The sequence below is a fragment of the Aspergillus pseudonomiae genome, assembly GCF_009193645.1.
Source record: "Aspergillus pseudonomiae strain CBS 119388 unplaced genomic scaffold BDV37scaffold_131, whole genome shotgun sequence".
Lineage (NCBI taxonomy): Eukaryota > Fungi > Ascomycota > Eurotiomycetes > Eurotiales > Aspergillaceae > Aspergillus > Aspergillus pseudonomiae.
In genome coordinates, this window is record NW_022476123.1 from 36,785 (window position 1) to 53,650 (window position 16,866).

The 16,866-nt window shown below is 49.7% G+C and overlaps 7 protein-coding genes across 7 annotated transcripts in view; 4 read left to right on the forward strand and 3 right to left on the reverse strand.

Moving 5' to 3' along the window:
- BDV37DRAFT_291417 (uncharacterized protein) overlaps window positions 1–757 on the reverse strand; it is a gene marked incomplete at both ends in the record, with an annotated part of 2,073 nt that extends 1,316 nt beyond the window's left edge. Inside the window, one exon of the mRNA XM_032088932.1 lies at window positions 280–757. Within this exon, the coding sequence (XP_031935391.1) occupies window positions 280–757 (478 nt within the window). The remainder of the gene's footprint in view (window positions 1–279) is intronic.
- An 890-nt stretch (window positions 758–1,647) lies between these two features.
- BDV37DRAFT_276419 (uncharacterized protein) lies at window positions 1,648–2,158 on the forward strand (the record flags this gene model as incomplete). Its single annotated transcript, XM_032085556.1, has 3 exons — window positions 1,648–1,733; window positions 1,788–2,050; window positions 2,088–2,158. 3 exons carry the CDS (start codon window positions 1,648–1,650, stop codon window positions 2,156–2,158), a joined length of 420 nt encoding a protein of 139 aa, XP_031935392.1.
- Window positions 2,159–5,348: 3,190 nt separating this feature from the next.
- On the forward strand, window positions 5,349–6,099 carry BDV37DRAFT_291418 (uncharacterized protein; the record flags this gene model as incomplete). Its single annotated transcript, XM_032088933.1, has 3 exons — window positions 5,349–5,456; window positions 5,507–5,998; window positions 6,052–6,099. The coding sequence occupies 3 exons, from the start codon at window positions 5,349–5,351 to the stop codon at window positions 6,097–6,099; spliced, it is 648 nt and encodes a 215-aa protein (XP_031935393.1).
- Window positions 6,100–6,794: 695 nt separating this feature from the next.
- BDV37DRAFT_264240 (uncharacterized protein) lies at window positions 6,795–7,866 on the reverse strand. The gene has a single exon (XM_032083650.1). It carries the CDS (start codon window positions 7,382–7,384, stop codon window positions 6,920–6,922), a length of 465 nt encoding a protein of 154 aa, XP_031935394.1. The 5' UTR covers window positions 7,385–7,866; the 3' UTR covers window positions 6,795–6,919.
- An 85-nt stretch (window positions 7,867–7,951) lies between these two features.
- chsA (chitin synthase class I) lies at window positions 7,952–10,879 on the forward strand (the record flags this gene model as incomplete). The annotated part of the gene is made up of 5 exons (XM_032088339.1): window positions 7,952–8,089; window positions 8,149–9,795; window positions 9,849–10,250; window positions 10,301–10,804; window positions 10,865–10,879. The coding sequence occupies 5 exons, from the start codon at window positions 7,952–7,954 to the stop codon at window positions 10,877–10,879; spliced, it is 2,706 nt and encodes a 901-aa protein (XP_031935395.1).
- Window positions 10,880–11,636: 757 nt separating this feature from the next.
- Window positions 11,637–13,429, forward strand: BDV37DRAFT_291419 (major facilitator superfamily domain-containing protein; the record flags this gene model as incomplete). Its single annotated transcript, XM_032088934.1, has 7 exons — window positions 11,637–11,798; window positions 11,909–12,218; window positions 12,274–12,616; window positions 12,735–12,972; window positions 13,009–13,049; window positions 13,197–13,263; window positions 13,334–13,429. The coding sequence occupies 7 exons, from the start codon at window positions 11,637–11,639 to the stop codon at window positions 13,427–13,429; spliced, it is 1,257 nt and encodes a 418-aa protein (XP_031935396.1).
- A 206-nt stretch (window positions 13,430–13,635) lies between these two features.
- BDV37DRAFT_41399 (putative AMP-binding enzyme) lies at window positions 13,636–16,201 on the reverse strand. Its single transcript, XM_032090606.1, has 6 exons — window positions 15,662–16,201; window positions 15,452–15,599; window positions 15,337–15,372; window positions 14,236–15,282; window positions 13,880–14,165; window positions 13,636–13,821 (listed from the first exon to the last, which is right to left on the reverse strand). The coding sequence occupies exons 1-6, from the start codon at window positions 15,775–15,777 to the stop codon at window positions 13,694–13,696; spliced, it is 1,761 nt and encodes a 586-aa protein (XP_031935397.1). The 5' UTR covers window positions 15,778–16,201; the 3' UTR covers window positions 13,636–13,693.
- Between the last annotated feature and the right edge of the window lie 665 nt (window positions 16,202–16,866).

The window sequence follows — 16,866 nt, forward strand, 5'->3', positions numbered from 1 at the left end:
GTCCCTGTGCTGCCGCTTGTCCCTGTGCTGCCGCTTGCCCTTGTGCTGGCTCTGCTGGTTGTAGTGCTGGCTGTTGTCCCGGTGCTGGCTGTTGTCCCGGTGCTGGCTGTTGTCCCGGTGCTGGCTGTTGTCCCGGTGCTGGCTGTTGTCCCGGTGCTGCCGCTTGTCCTTGCGCTGGCTCTGGTGGTTGCTGTCTAGGCTGTTGCGACTGTGCTGGCTGTTGGCCTTGCGTTGGTTGGCCTGACTGTTTTGGCTGCTCTTTCTGCTGGGGTGATCCACCAGAGCCAGGCTTGTCTTCATTCTTGCCATCCTTTGCCGCTTCCTTTGCTGCTTCCGTTGGCGTTGCCTTTGGTGCTTCCTTTGGCGCTTCCGTTGGCGTTGCCTTTGACGCTTCCTTTGGCGCTTCCTTTGGCGCTTCCTTTGGCGCTTCCGTTGTTGCTGCCTTTCGTGCCTCTGTTGTTGCTGTCTTTGGTGCTTCCTCCTTCTTATCCTCCTTTTTTTCTTCCTTCTTGTCATCACTATGGTTGTCAGACTTTTTGTGACCTCCCCCCACACTCCCGCCCGAGCCTTTCGATCTATCAACGATATTGCTCACAAGCTGGCCAAGCCTTCCCAAACCCAACCGACGAGGTTCCAGTTTAGCTTCGGGGCCAGAAGCATGCAGCGAAAGTGCGGATTCAAATGGCAGTGCGCCGCATGATTGGAACAGACAAAGGAGGGCCAGAGCGAGCACCCCCAGAATTTGACGCGAAACCATTGCTTGAATGGCTGGAACGAATGTAAGTTTATAGAATGGATAAATGAATGAGCTTAACTGTGAGAAAAGAATGACAAACAGTTGGTTGACCGAAAACGTAAGGAACAATGCGGAAAGGGAAGGAAATGCTACATCCCTTTATACCCATAGCCCCCGTCACTGTCTCTCAACATGGACCAGAGACTGAAAGTGATGTTAGCCATTCTAAGTTTGGGGTTAAAATGACACCACATTTGATAAGCATAACATTCAATCACGTACAAGTTGCGCCCCGTGTCTTGCCCGGTGAGAGTGTAACCCTATCAGAATGCCTCGACATGGACCGAAGGGGAATAATTTCCTCCACCTCATGTTCTTTGTCTGCCAGGCTGAACGACAGAACGGAGTATGTCGCGCTCTAGCTAACCGGACGGGGCGTATGCAGGGACAGACCGTCAGAACTTTGATGGTTGCATCGCCCGTGGTTCTCCTATGGTGCTCACTCGGTCTATCCATGATGCCATCTCAAAGTGACCAAACTGTATTCTGAGCCCTCTTCAGCATCGGTTTAAGCATTTGTCGCTGGGCCCCACTGTGGGATAGTTGATGGGTGGTCCAGCCAGTAAATACTACATCGCCATGATAGATAGGTAGAAGGTAAACCATTATTCTACTTTTAGATTACAAAGAAGGCTAGGATTGAGCCACAAAGGTCATGGCAGAATGCATAGACTTCATAACGCCAGGCTTGGCCATTTCAATGAACCTTACCTACTTTGTCTATATAGACCCCTCTGTACCTCGACTTTATCTTATCAACATCCCAGCCTATCACCACTTCCATCACTCTCGGAAAGTTGATCATCGACAAGCACCTTTTCTTTCTTTACCTCCTGAGACTTCAAGTCAGAATGAAGTCATCTGTCTCAGCCCTGACACTGCTGTTCCTTGGAACATTACAAGTCAGTCTTGCTCAACTGACGGGAACTGGAAACCAGTAAGCATATCAGTAACGAGAGTAAGTCCACGAACAGAACTAACGAGATACCAGCAACGGCACACAGGATGGCTCTAAGCTAGAGAAGCACGGAAACGATATACTTGCAAGCTTTCCCCAACCAGCAGGCGACCTGTGCAACGACCAACTGGAAGGTGTTATCGTCGAGTTCATCCCTACTGGACCGGGGGGCTTTCGAATTGACAACGTCCCACCTGCGTGCATGACGCTTGCAACCCTGTTCCTCGAGGGTCCTGGCTCGCCCAGTCCCATTCCCCTTGGTAAGGATAACTTGATCCTACGTCACCTAGCCTCTGGTACTAACGTTAGATCTGGCAGGCTCCGCATCTTTAGGATTCAGTGGCATATCCGATGATGGGCTGCAGCGTCTCCAGGCTATCCTTGATGCCCGTACCCAGCATTAGGATAAGAGGGGGCAGGGTTCATGTGGAGCATGCTGGGCGAATATTATGATTGTCTTGTTGCCGTTTATACCCCTAGGGAGAGTGTTTTTATTGGATTTAACATATCTGTTCCATGTACACAGGCCGTTCAGCTTTTGTCTCTTTGTGTATCTTAAGATTATGACTGATGTTTCTTTGAGCTACTAGTTGTTTTATTTTGGTAATATTTTCCTTTTGTTTGGCTGCGTGATCAGTCTAATTCATCAACGTTTCCGTATATCACGCCCGGGCCATTCTGCGTCTTGCTCGGTATTGAAGTCCACCACTTAGACCAAGTCATAATCCACTACCTCGGAGATAACAGTCCGCTACCTAGCATTGGTCGTTAAGTTTAGAAATACAGAATCAAGAGAGAGATCCACATATTAAGGTTCCTGGCCGTCGCATCATCATCGGTGTGTGAACGAACAGACATAGAAGACAAAGACCAGATGCCGCTCAGGGTATAGATCAGCTGATTCGTGCGTTTAGAAGTAGAACCGAAGACACGGACGCATTGATCAACCTCAACATATAAACATCCCGAGCGTGCGGGGAAGAAAGGAACTCAGGGCTCTGGTAGGTTTAATTCGGTCTGGCGTAGGATGGAGTGGAAATAATCTTAGATGGTCACACATGGTCAATCCGTGCCCTAACATGGATCCCGAGGCCAGACTGCCGGGCACCGAACCTTAATCGGTGGTCGTTCCTGACTAGTCAACCTAGTGACTCGCGATGCCCTAATAAAGACATGGAGCTGTCCTCATCGGGCACTCAAACTCAAATGAGGACAAAGACGGTCTACTTCGTGATCGACAGGCACCATACACGGAGCCATGTTGGCATTGAACCGTTCAAAAACAGGGACGTGAAACAGACACCGGCGCCCGCTGAGGCTGCCAAGGGGGGTGTCTGGTCAAAAGATCCAATAGCGATGTGGTGATACCCAGGAAAGACCAGCTCAACAGAAGCCGAGAGTACTTATGAAAAGTAAACTACTCATGCTATGTTGCGCAAGCGCTACTGTTCAGGCAGTGATGTACTAACTCCGAGAGTCCTTCGGGGCCTTCTACCACGAGTAAACAGCGGCGATAATTGCCCTTGTACGCAGCAACTGGCTTTCGTGTGTAGCATTATATCAGCCATCCAGGCCTGTACGCATAAACCTATACCAAGGTTTTTCGTTGTATGAGCGCCGAGGAAAGGACCCAGCGCGGTTCTCAACAAGGACTTCCATTTCGCCAATCGAGTGGGGATAAATCTTAGAACTGAGCCTTGGAAGTAATTTCCCAATTTATCTTTCCCGATGGTTACTCCTTAAAAGGGAGGTAATAGCGCGTATCTCTTTGTTTTTGCCATGTGTGGAGAGTCTAGCGACGATGCTATGTCAAACCGTGTCATCCACGGCCGATGTCACTGCCACGTTCCACAGTAAACAGCGTGGGGGTCGATTTGCTTGGATGGCGGGACCGGTTTAGTTAGAAAACGTGCCCTGATAACACAGGAACCCAGCAAACCGTGCCCTTTCAATCAGTATTTCATATGTCTTGGCTCCCCTTGTTACAAAGAGATTTGGGTGGGAATGTTTGAACAGCGGGGCTGGATATATTTAGTAGTCTTGAGAATATGTCTCAATAATCATATCATAACAAGACGAATCTTCGTCAGTTGTTGGCTCCTTGTGCCTTCATCTTCCGGTTGCGATAATGAGCTGCGGAGATAATACTGGATCTTAGTTAATGGATACTCCAACCGTTCTTTCTTGGATCCTAATAACAACGGGTGCACTGTTGCTACTGCAACATGAAAAGGTCCTCCCGGCAGATTTATGGATCAACCTCGTAAGGCAAATCTCATGGCAACTACTCTCGCCGCGTCAACTTATTTATGACATGATACTAAGTCATGATCTCACCGTCTCCATGATGGCTGAGGGTGGGAGGAATACGCTCCAACCTGCGCCTGTTCATAAAACAGCGCTTCTGAACTATTTGAGATCACATTTGCTTCAATAGCTCATTTTTACGCCCATACTCGCAATCTCGATAGCAATACCCTGGTAATGGAGGTGAAGGGTGAATGTCAGTACTGTTAGCATTATAGTACATGGGCATTCTTGCAGCGGAAAGCGCTAATTGGGCTTTTTCTTAAGTGATTTGAAAGCCTGCTCGCTTGTAATCCTGAATTGAATATCACATCATTTTCAAGCCGTAGAGAAACGTTTGACGGCTACAAACTCGAGATTCGTGAGAATATAGCTGTACCGTGCGTTTTGCTGGTGCATATCAGACTCCCATATCCAAGATACCTTCAGGTCCCCCGGCGCCCGATTGGGACTTGGGGCGAGGTTCCCTCTAGGGACTATACATGCAGTGTCTGGTCGATACAAATCAATCATGTTTGTTGCATTTCCTTCATCAAAGGTGATTGGTGAAAGTCGTCGCAACGCAAGTTCGGGTGCAAGTTGTTCAAAGGCAGCCCGAAGTGACTGCCAAACACGAGGCAACAGCGGGATCCATGGTTGGACACGGAAGTGACCAAATCCTTCAATAGAAATGGAAGAGATATTTGACAGCACGCCTGGGTTGACTTACGTTCCAGGTAAACCCACCTTATAATACCTGGGGTAGAAGGACTGACATATCTCAACAAGCTTAGTACTAGTATGACTGGCTGAACCGATCGGTGTCGTTTCCACCCTCACGGCAATTGTGACCCTGGCTCTTGAAGCATCCACGAAGCTCTATCAAACAGTTGACAGCTCAAAGTCGAACACTAAATCGGTTGCAAATTTCGAAGTAAATTGCACGATCTAGAGAACTGCTGCTGACCCTCAAAAGCTCGACCGACAACTCTAGTATCGACCTTGACGCTCTTGATCAACCGCTTAGTGGCAGAGTGGTGCATATCCAGAGTTCAAGATAACGGATGAGCTGGAAGACTGTTTACAGGGCATTCGAACAAGGCATCAGTCCTTGGTGGTTCATAGCCAGACTGCCATAGAAGCTGACACAGTCGAGCTCCAAAACATGGAAGAGGGAAGGGATAGCGCTCAAAAAGGCTTGGCTTTGTGTGAGCAGAGTCTGGATATCTTGAGCCAGACGCAGTCTAGCCTGTCGGAAGACTCAGAAATACTCTCGAACATCTTGAGCAAATAGAGACGGCGAGCTCCATGGGACTTCTCTCTTCTAAGATTCGAATTATCAAGGAGATCCATCGATCCGACGCTTCTTCAATTTTCGAGACAGAATTCAATGGTGATAAGTGTGCCATGAAGCTCGTAAGTAAATAAATGATCATCTAGATCGTTCGGTTTTGCTCACTCTCCAGTTTCACAACAATGGTGATCCAGGTTTTGCCGAGAATGGTCGAGATTTAAATAGATGCCGCTGCGAGTTGAACGCTTATGAGAACCTGAGGAAATACAACGTGTGCAAGCAGGGCTTCGTTCCATTCTTCTATGGGTATATTAATCAAGTCGACCCTTCTGCCTTCCAGCCAGCTCTCCAACATTTTGTTAATGACTACTTCCCTCCTAACGCAATACTACTCGAATATCTTCCAAATGCTGAGAGTTTGAATTGCAAGAATTACTCAGATGCCCGCTACCAGCATGCGGTAGATGGTATGAAGCAAGTACATAACGCTCACGTTCACCACCAGGATATATATCCCAAGAATCTTCTGCTTGTTCCTGGAACTCCAGAAAGAGTTGTGTGGGTCGATTTCGATGTTGCAACCACTTTCTCAAGCGTGGGGCCCGACGAAGAGCGGTATAGTCAATATGAGGATATTCTTGTTGCAGAATTTGGGGAATTCTTGGTTTGTTCACCTTTAATTTGCTATGAGAGAAGGCTAACTTCTGTGTTGTCTAGCGAGAGGATCAAAGGCAGGGACTCTCGCCAAACACGAAATTCTACTAGTGCGCTAGTACGCTGATCGAACAAGAACACTATGCTAGCTAAGGACATGTATCAGTACTATTAGCAGTTAATCGTTGATATTCCTAACCCAAAACTTTCTCTAACGGAGATAGTAAATGTGAGAGATGTTCTTACTCAGATACTAGTATAACTACATGGTATGCTATGGCTCAATGCTATTCGCTCTTGGTCTAGGCGGTGGGGATGGGACACCAGGAACAAGCCACAAATGGCGAGCTTATGTCATGTGATATCTCACATAATCTGATGAGTTGTTGGGCCTTAAAAATAGTACTAAGTACACTCCAGGCACCTAAGATATGTTACTTGATCGAGAGACAATCTAATTCAAAGCTTGGAGTTGCTTGAGGTTATAGACTACCGGCATATACTTCCCGCCGGCCCATTGCTGGCAGTATGACGTTGGTCGGATTAGTACATACACTAGCGCAGGGCTATAGTTAGATAGAGTATGTGCAAGGCAACGGAATATTCCTTGAGAGTCGTGACATCCTCTGACAGGGCTGAAGAACGTCTTTCGATCAGGCTACCAAGAAAACGTTCCTATAAAAAGAACTGACAAACAAAAAGCCCATTTTCCCATGACGCACCCAAGGAACTACCACGGCAGTGTGGCTGTGGACGAGATGTTGTTGGCCCAGTGATGGCGAGTGGAGACACGACCCAATGGGCCAGTGCAACTCTACCAAACTAATAGAGAGAGTCTCCACGGCTGACAGGGTTTCGTTTCTAGGGAATTAATCTTTCTGATTCTGTCAGTAATTCTCCGTGGTGCTGAGACGGAGAGATTCTCTCACGATCAAGGGAGATATCCAGATGCTACCTCTGGAGTATTAGTACTAGTAGTAGTCTGTAGAGAGACAACAGAGAGAAGCAAAGATACTCCGTACGGTCGGTACCGTAATATGAATCCTCCCGTCCAATGGGGCCCCACTGTCGGTGTTTTTTTGTTATGTTCCCACCTGACTTCACGATCGTCGGCTGAAAAAGGAAATCTCATTCGTACCTCATTCAACTTCTTCCCTCTAGTCAGATCCTCCCCATTAATTAGTTTGTTATCTTGGTCCACAAACCTCTGCTGATCCCTCCGTTTCTTGGTCAACAAACGTAAACCCCCCGCCAAGACCAGCTGTGCCTCGCGCTTTTGCTTTGCTTGGGGAAAAAGGTGGCGCGGGCAGCTTTCCCAGGCACTCATCAAAAGAAAAGGTGCCTCTTGTCCATTTTCTTCTTTAAACTCACCATTCCGTTGTGCTTCACGTTTCATCGAGATCAATCGTACACTGTTGACAACGAATCAGCGGTACCCACCTTTCATCTTGTCAACCGCCTATCACTCGTCGCTGAAACTTTCGCCGAGGAACCGACCTAGGAACCATTGAAAGTGAATTGAGAGCATTCCACCCGCGCTCCTGGCGCAATCTCTCTCCGCAACTCCCCTGTTCGAGGAACTCGCGCCGATTGGAACGATTGTTAACTCGAAACACGATCGTCCAACATGTCGTACAATCGCTTGGGTCAGTATATTTCCCATTGCGCATGGTTTCCCTAGTTAAAGCTGCTTGGATTGCGTTGCTGGGGGCTGTCGCACCGATACCCGTTCTCCCGCATTCATTTGCATTCTGAAACTTTAGACCGTTGGGGGGAATTTGTCGATAGCCTCGGCGCACAAGCTTACAGCCTCTTTTGTCGTCCTTCTTTGTTGTTGTGTCGCTTTCTTTTAGTTTCCGCTTGCGCTCGCTTTCGCTGGACCTCCTCCAGCCTTGTTGCATCCTACTGACGCCCGAGTCCAGGAGAGTCATACGGGGAGGACGACCATAGTCACTCTCCCATGATGAACCCCCATCAAATGAACAATCGGTCCCCGTCACCGGGTCGGCCATTGAATGCCTACCAGCTCTCAGATGTTTCGTACGGGCCACAGGAGCGTCTTCATATGCCCTCGAGTGATTTGCTGGCTGAGCAACCAACGGTGAGCATCCCGGATGGAGACGTGTCATGGTGTCCTTTCTGACCAACTTGGGTAAACAGTATTCAGTGGAGAGACTGCCAAACTCTTACGGTCATAACGAGGCCTACGAACAGCGCCACCCGCAGCAGGCCTACCCCGGATATGAGTATTCGGTGGATCCCGAGGCCCATCACGACGCCTACTATACGCAACCTTACCAACCTACAGCCACGCCACATGATGATTATGACTTAGGACAATACCCCGAACACCAGCACCAGCACTCCTATAGTGATGATCGCATTCCCATGCTACAACAGGATAATCCATTCGGACCTGATCCCTACAGTGATGAATACCAGGTGGAAGAGCCAGCTGACGGCCACACCCCCAGCCCGGCACCCCTCCGACGATGGAAGACGGTCAAAGAAGTGCAACTGTTCAATGGTAATCTCGTGTTGGATTGTCCGATCGCGCCCAAGCTTCTGAGCCAGGTTCCCCACGCTGAGCCTCCGGGCCGTGACGAGTTCACACATATGCGTTATTCCGCTGCAACATGCGACCCCAACGACTTCTTTGAGGAGCGCTTCACCTTGCGCCAGAAACTGTTCGCTAAGCCCCGGCATACCGAATTGTTCATTGTGGTAACGATGTACAACGAAGATGACTTCCTTTTCGCACGGACATTGATTGGTGTATTCAAGAACATTGAGCATATGTGCTCGAGGACGCATAGCAAGACATGGGGCAAGGACGCATGGAAGAAGATCGTGGTTTGTGTGATTAGCGATGGTCGTGCCAAAATCAACCCACGAACCCGTGCAGTGTTAGCCGCCCTCGGAGTCTACCAAGACGGAATTGCCAAGCAACAAGTCAATGGCAAAGATGTGACAGCACACATCTACGAATACACCACTCAAATAGCTCTCGAGCTGAAGGGAACCCAAGTTCAAATCAAAGGACGCTCAGCAGTTCCCGTGCAGATGATTTTCTGTCTGAAGGAAAAGAACCAGAAGAAGATCAACTCCCACCGCTGGTTCTTCCAGGCATTTGGCCGAGTTTTAGACCCCAATATTTGCGTCCTTCTTGATGCGGGAACGAAACCTGGAAAGGACTCCATCTATCGTCTCTGGAAGGCATTCGATGTCGAGCCGATGTGTGGAGGGGCTTGTGGTGAAATCAAAGCCATGCTGTCGCATGGAAAGAAACTGCTCAATCCCCTGGTTGCCGGTCAGAATTTCGAGTACAAACTGAGCAATATCCTCGATAAACCCATGGAATCCGCGTTCGGGTTCATTAGTGTGCTTCCTGGTGCATTTTCGGCGTACCGATATGTCGCATTGCAGAATGATAAGAACGGCCAAGGTCCATTGGAGCGGTATTTCCTGGGTGAAAAGATGCATGGTGCCAATGCCGGTATTTTCGCCGCCAATATGTACCTGGCTGAGGATCGTATTCTGTGTTTCGAAATTGTCACTAAGCGTAATTGTCGCTGGCTCCTGCATTATGTGAAGTCTTCGTCTGGCGAGACTGATGTTCCGGATCGGATGGCCGAGTTCATTCTTCAGCGCCGTCGGTGGCTGAACGGCAGTTTCTTCGCCGCGGTGTATGCGATCGCCCATTTCTACCAGATCTGGAGAAGCGACCATTCGGCTATTCGGAAATTCATGTTACTCATCGAGTTTATCTATCAAACCATCAACATGCTGTTCGCTTGGTTTGGCATCGTAAGCACGACCCTATCTACCGCCGGCAACGGCCACACTGACTCTTCCTGCAGGGCAACTTCTTTTTGGTTTTCCACATTCTCACGACATATCTCGGTCAGAAGGACCTCCTTGGCACCACTGGTAGAGTGCTTGGGGTGGTTTTCGAATGGCTGTATCTTGCAACACTGGTAACGTGCTTCGTCTTAGCCTTGGGTAATCGGCCGGGTGGGTCCAACAAGTTCTACATGACCATGGTCTATTTCTGGATTGGTATCATGATTTACCTGGCGTTTGCTTGCATTTTCGTCACGGTGAGATCGATCCAAACGGAGGTGCAGCAGAATGATTTTACCTTCACGGATCTGTTCACCAACTCCACATTCTTCACGATCATTGTGTCCTTGGGCTCCACGTATGTCATGTGGTTTGTGGCATCGATCATCTTTTTTGATCCCTGGCATATGTTCACCTGCGTAAGTCCTCTTAATCTAACTCTCATTTTCATCGTTCTAACCCGGGGCAGTTCATCCAATATATCTTGCTCACTCCGACGTATATCAACGTGTTGAACATTTACGCGTTTTGCAATACTCACGATATCACATGGGGTACAAAGGGTGACGACAAGGCGGAAAAGCTGCCCTCCGCGAACCTGAAGCCGGGCGGCAAGGTGGACGTCGACATTCCGCAAGATGATGGCGATCTGAATGCCCAGTACGACTCAGAGTTGGCCAAGTTTGCTGAGAAGCCGCCCAAGGAAGTACAGGTTGTCTCGGAAGAAGAACGGCAGGCCGATTACTACAAGGGATTCCGAAGTGCGGTCGTGCTGGCATGGGTATTTTGCAACTTTGCTCTGGGGGCCGTCGTGCTCAGCGCAGCTGGCTTGGACCGCTTCGACGAGAACGAAAAGACCAATGAAGGCTCGAACCAACGATCCCAGATCTACATGGCAGTCGTCCTCTGGAGTGTTGCCGGATTGTCTATCTTCAAGTTTATCGGAGCAATGTGGTATTTGGTTGTACGAATGGTATGTGCATCCTTGATCAATGCTTCTGATCCTTAACTGACGAATTTTCTTTGTTTCTAGTTCCGCGGTGCTTAATGATGGTCAATGTTTCCCTATGCGAATGATGTTTTTTTTTTTTCGGGGTACCACTGCAGGCTCATGTGGTACTATAAATGACGATGATGTCTCATGATGCCACTTTATGGCCCAGATACCCTCGTGGCTATATGATATTGATGGATTTTATCTACAGCGGGCCTTTGTATGTCACTAATGAGGACATAATGTATGATGTAGATACGAAGACTTATTATTTACCAAAATGTAAACTATAGATTGGAAGATGACGACCCACTTTGCTCCAAGGGCCCAATTGATTGGGAGATCTGCAAATAACCATGACATTCGTACCTCCATGATCGATAAGATTCTTCATGACGCCATCCAACCTAAAGGTTGTGAGATTCTCTTCAAATCCCGATGCCTTGTCGAAGCCCGGCCCTCAAGGTACATAGTAATATCTTGGGTCATGCCCGGAAGGTCCTCACTCGAGCATCCCGCGATTGACAGTGGGCCCTAACATTAAAAGGTCACTCAAAGATAAGAGTCAGTCGCGGGTTTCTTCATCTCATGCACCTACTACTGTAGATCACCATGCTTGTATCCCACACTAAACCCGACCTGAACTATTCGGAGCGGGAATCGAATAGTGACACGGAGACATTATGGAGTGCCGTGTCAGAGCAAAAGACTCGAAGAAAGTTAGTACCAACCGACTTCTTCCTTGGAGATACGGCGATTGTTAACTCCTTGTAGGATTGACCTTTCAGTCCTCCCCCTCTTGTTGCTGGGGATGACGGTATTCCAACTGGACCGCATGAACATCGCCAGTGCCTTGACCGGCGGCTTCGGCAAGGATATACACATCGACCAGAGCACCGTCAATCTAGGAAACCAGCTGATGTTTCTGGGTATTATTGTGCTGGAGATCCCGTCTAATCTCGTACTTCAGAAGGTAGGTCGTCCATTGCTGTTGACAACCAACATCATGATATGCGCTGTCCTCCCGCATTTATACACTATCATGACCACAAAAACTAATCAACACCCTGATTAAACACACAGCTCGGCCCCGACAAATGGATCCCCGCGCAGGTCCTCGCATTCGGCACCATGGCCACCTTCCAAGTATTCCTGCACAATCGAACCGGCTTCCTAGTCGTGCGGAGTCTGCTCGGGCTCGCCGAAGCAGGATACATCCCGGCCTCCCTATACACACTCTCAAAATGGTACGCCAAAGCCGAGCTAGCGAAACGAGTCGGCATCTTCTTCTTCGGGATGTTCGGCGGAAACGCCATCTCGCCTCTTATCGGGGCGGCGATACTGAAACTCGACGGGAAATATGGCTTGAAAGGGTGGCAGTGGATCTTTCTGAGTATGTCCGTCCTTTCAATACCAACGGCTAGCCCTAAGCTAATATCCACATACAGTCGAGGGCATCTTCACCATAACCACGGCAATCCTCATCCTGCTACTCCTCCCCCAAAGCCCGTCAAACCCAAGACCGTATCTCCTAAATCGTGGTGTGATCGCCTTCTCTCCCGAAGACAGAGAGGTCCTACTCACTCGAAGCTCCCGAAGAGAAGAAGGAGAAGGAGAATGTGAAAGTGAAAGTGAAAGAGAAATTGCAGACTCCTCCAAACTGGGCCTCACCCCAGCATCTCACATCAAAAAAGCCCTCCTCAACTACCGCCGCTGGCCCCATTTCCTGCTCGCTCCCTGCGTCTTCTCAACCTGGAGTCCATTGACAACCTACACCCCGACAATCATGATGTACGTCCTTCCCACCATTCTTCTACCCACAACACCCAACACAACAGAACTCCCAAAAAAGAAATCCAACACAAAAGAAACACCACACAGCACCCTAACAAAGCGCAAACGTAAAAAGGACCCTAGGCTTCACGCGCCTGCAATCCAACGCCCTTACCGCAATCGGCGCCACCCTAGCCCTCCCCCTCGTCTTCCTCTTCGCCTACATCAGCGACCGCACCGCCAGACGCGGCCTCACCGTCATCGCCGCCGTGACATGCTACCTGATCGTGCTGATCGTGTGTCGGTGTCTTCTGCCCCGTGCAGAGGGGAAATGGACTCGATTCGGCATCTGGACGGTGATTAATGCCTTCGCGGTGTGTTATCATCCGGTGCATAATACGTGGTTGCAGCTGAATTGTGGCTGTGCGGGGGAGAGGAGTATTGCTATTGCGTGAGTTTCTTTTCTTTCTCATTGTGGTGTAGGTTGGGGGGAGTTAGGGCTAACTGGTTGTGTTGTTAGGATGTGTAAGTGTTCTGGTGGTTTTGTTGGGTGGTTGTTGGTGGTGGGATAGGAGCTAATGGAGATGTATTTGTCTAGGGGTTATGGCGTCGAATGCAGGCTTGATGGGTGGGTCGCAGATCTTTCAGGGGAGGGATTCGCCCTTGTAAGTTCTTTTCTTTTTGTTTCTTTGTTTCTTTGTAGATGTGGGACTGGTGCTTACGGCTGGTTTGTAGGTATCTTACTGGACTGGTCGTTATGATTGCGTTGGTGGCTGGGGCGTTGGTGTTGGCGGTTGTGCAGGAGGTTATTTATCTCTGGTTAAATTCTAGGGCGAGGAGGATGGGGAAGGCGGAGGTTTATGTTTCATGATTTTGCATATACTATAGGATCTGGGTATGGAGTTGGATTGGTAAAAGCGGGAGTTGATGGCGTTGGCTTCTTCAGGGCTGGTCTTGGACATAGGTCTTGTGTAGAAGACATATAGATTTTTTTTTAATTTAGATTGATAGATTATCGCTTGAGCTGGCTAATTCTAGAGTTCAAGTTCAAGTGCCTGTCGGTCCCATTCCTACTCACCACATCAAATGCCGGGGTTAGCTTAACGAGTTCCTTTCCCGGAGGATCTTGATAGCATCCTCCTTCAGTTTGAACTTCTGGATCTTTCCGCTGGCGGTCTTGGGGAAGATGGTCGAGTGCTTCAGAGTGAAAACATACTTCGGGACTGTAAAGAGAGGACGTCAGTTCTATGTGATGGTAAATGGAAGTACTCTGAGTCTTACCTAGATGATTGCTCAACCGCTCCCTAACCCACTCCCGGATATTCTCTTCAGTCAAAGGCGCAGCCTCGTCCTGATGTTCCTTGGGAATGATGAAAGCAGCTACGACCTCTCCGTATTTCTCATCGGGCACACCGACAACCGACACATCCAGCACGCCAGGATACGTCAATAGACAGTTCTCGATCTCGAGCGGGTGGATGTTCTCTCCGCCCCGGATAATGAGGTCCTTGATTCGGCCCGTAATCGACACATACCCGTCGGGGGATATGACAGCTTCGTCGCCGGACTATGCTCAGTGTTAGCTAGCGGGAAATCTATGTGATGGGTTCTGTGGGTGTGAGTAGTATAACACATACATGCATCCAGACCTTCCCCTGTTCATCCGCGATCATCGACTCCGCGGTGCGCTGCGGGTCGCCCCAGTACCCTTTCATCAAGAGGTATCCGCTCACCGCCAGTTCACCAGGCACACCGACGGGGACGATCTGGCTCCGATCGGCGGGGTTCACGATTTTCGCTTCGACATGCGGCATGAGTCTGCCGACGGTGTTGATGCGCTTGTCGATCGGGTCGTCGGTGGTCGTCATGACTGAGACGGGGCTGGTTTCTGTCATGCCGTAGCAGATGGTCAACTCCGTTAGGTTTAGGACCTTGTGGAGTCTCTGCATGAGGGCAGCGGGCACGCTGCTTCCGGCTGCGATGCCTGTTCGCAGATGGCCGAATCCTTCGTTTGGTATCTCGCCGTCGTCGATCAGGGTCAGTTCTTCGATGAACATTGTTGGGACGCCATACAGCGCGGTGCATCTCTCCTCTTGGACGGCCGTCAGCGCTGCCCTGGCATTGAATGACTCGGTGGGGAATACGACGGCCGCGCCGTGCGTGGCCGTGGCCATGTAGCCTAGCACGGAGCCGAAGCAATGAAACAGCGGTGGAGGACAGCAGACGATGTCCTCCGGGGTAAGGCGCATGCGGTCGCCGATCTGGGAGCCGTTGTTGAGAACCGAACGGTGGGTCAGACAGGCGGCTTTGGGCATGGCAGTGGTGCCGGATGTGAATTGGATGTTCACCACGTCATGGGGCGATAGATCTCGGTGCGGCAATGCGGCTTCATCTGCCTTTGCGCTGGATATCACCGATGAATATTTCGTCAGGGATTTGTACTCGGAGATGTCCACCCGGCCGGAGGAGTTATCGACCATGATGATATGCTTCAGGGATGGGACGAGTGCGGACTCCAGTTTTGGTTTGTGGAGGTCTTGGACCAGGTGTTGTAAGATGGGGATGTTGCTTCGGGGCTCTTTTCGCGGCAGATTAGATTCGGTGCTAATGATCATATGGGTGGCCTCGAGGTGGTTTAATGCCGAGACCACCTGAGTTGCGTTGAACGATGGGTTGATTGGGACCTGGAAAGCGTGGTGAGAATTTCGTCACGCAAAGCATTTGCAACGGAGACTCACGAGGATGGCTCCGAGCTTAAACAACGCATAAGTTGCCTGCGGCACAACGGTCGTAAGCTATCTTGGGTAATGATACGGAGCGTCATGGGCGCCGGAGATGGGACTTATAGCATACAATGGAGAACTCCATGGAATTTCCCAGCATCACTCCCACACGGTCGCCTGTGCGCACACCTACAGACTCCAGGCCCCGTGCCAGGGCATTGCTTTTCGCATCGAGACCGGCATAAGTTACGCGGTCATTTTGATGCTTGCAAATGACACTGATCGTGAGTTAGCTTCTATTTCACAGCAATATGGTCGGGGGACGAATCGGGAAACTGACGCTGTTCGGTCACCATATGAGCTCACAATTTGAGCGAAATGCTCCCCAATGGTGGTTTCTAGCAATGGAGGCTTATGGTAAGCGCAAGTAACATTAGCCTCATGCGATCTAGACATTCAACACGTAGTACAAGGGTACCTCTAGCGGTCCACGAGCATAGCTCTGTGTCAACAAACCTCGCCGCCACGGGGGCAGTGCTTGCAAGGTCTTCGACAAGTGCCTGGCGCTCCGAGGCGTCCCTCGAGACACAGCACTCGGGCGACAGGCGAATGGGACACACTTTTTGAGAACAATCATCGCAGCCACATCACTTGTGGTACTGGAGGGCAGTCGTTGGCGTCGTTGGTTGTGTATAGGTAGCGGGTACCCCAGCTACCCCTTGCCTACCGGTTGCAGTAAATGATCACCAAATAGTTTCGATTAGGGCCAATTGTGTATGTCTGTACCGTCGCGGAAATGTGATTGCTGGTCAGAAAGGATCGCACCGATCGACAGGTTCCCAGGGAGCTCTTATAAGGTGCAGAGAGAAAGAAAGGATGAAGAAAAGGTGGTGGCGGACGTTCAGCTCTTCCCCTCACATTAAGTCAATCATGCAGGCTCCCTTATGCGGGGTTCGGCTCCATCATCGTGACCGCGGATTGCCGAGATTCGTTGGATTTGACTAATAGCGTACCTGACCTGCCCACGTAGCTTCTTCGAATGCTGCGGTAGATCTACACTAAATTTATTAGACAGGGTCTTGTTTCAAATGGTCTGGCCAGTTGAGACTCGGGGTCCTGGTGGAGTGGCCACCTTCCTATTCTCCCTGTTTCATCATCATTGTCACCAACGGCAGTGCTGCGCACCACGTATACCTTTCTTTCTTGATCTTCCGTATTCTATGAGATTTACTTCACTATTATCCCTATGATACTACTATTAGCTAGTGACGTCTTCGACGATCGGAGCGACTTGTAATGTCGTGACGAAAAAGGCGGTTAGGGTTGAGCACGACCGGGGTTAAGGTATATATCTCGGTGACCATACCAGAGTCGCTCAATCCCCATGCCAGTCAGAGTTCCCCGGGGTATCACACTGAGTCGAGAGAATAACTTAATTTCGCCATACAAGTTATGTAATTATCTTGGTGCGCCCTGGAAAGTAGAAAACGAATTCAATTCATGCGTTGACCACCGGCGGCGGAACAGGAAGCCAAGACACATAAT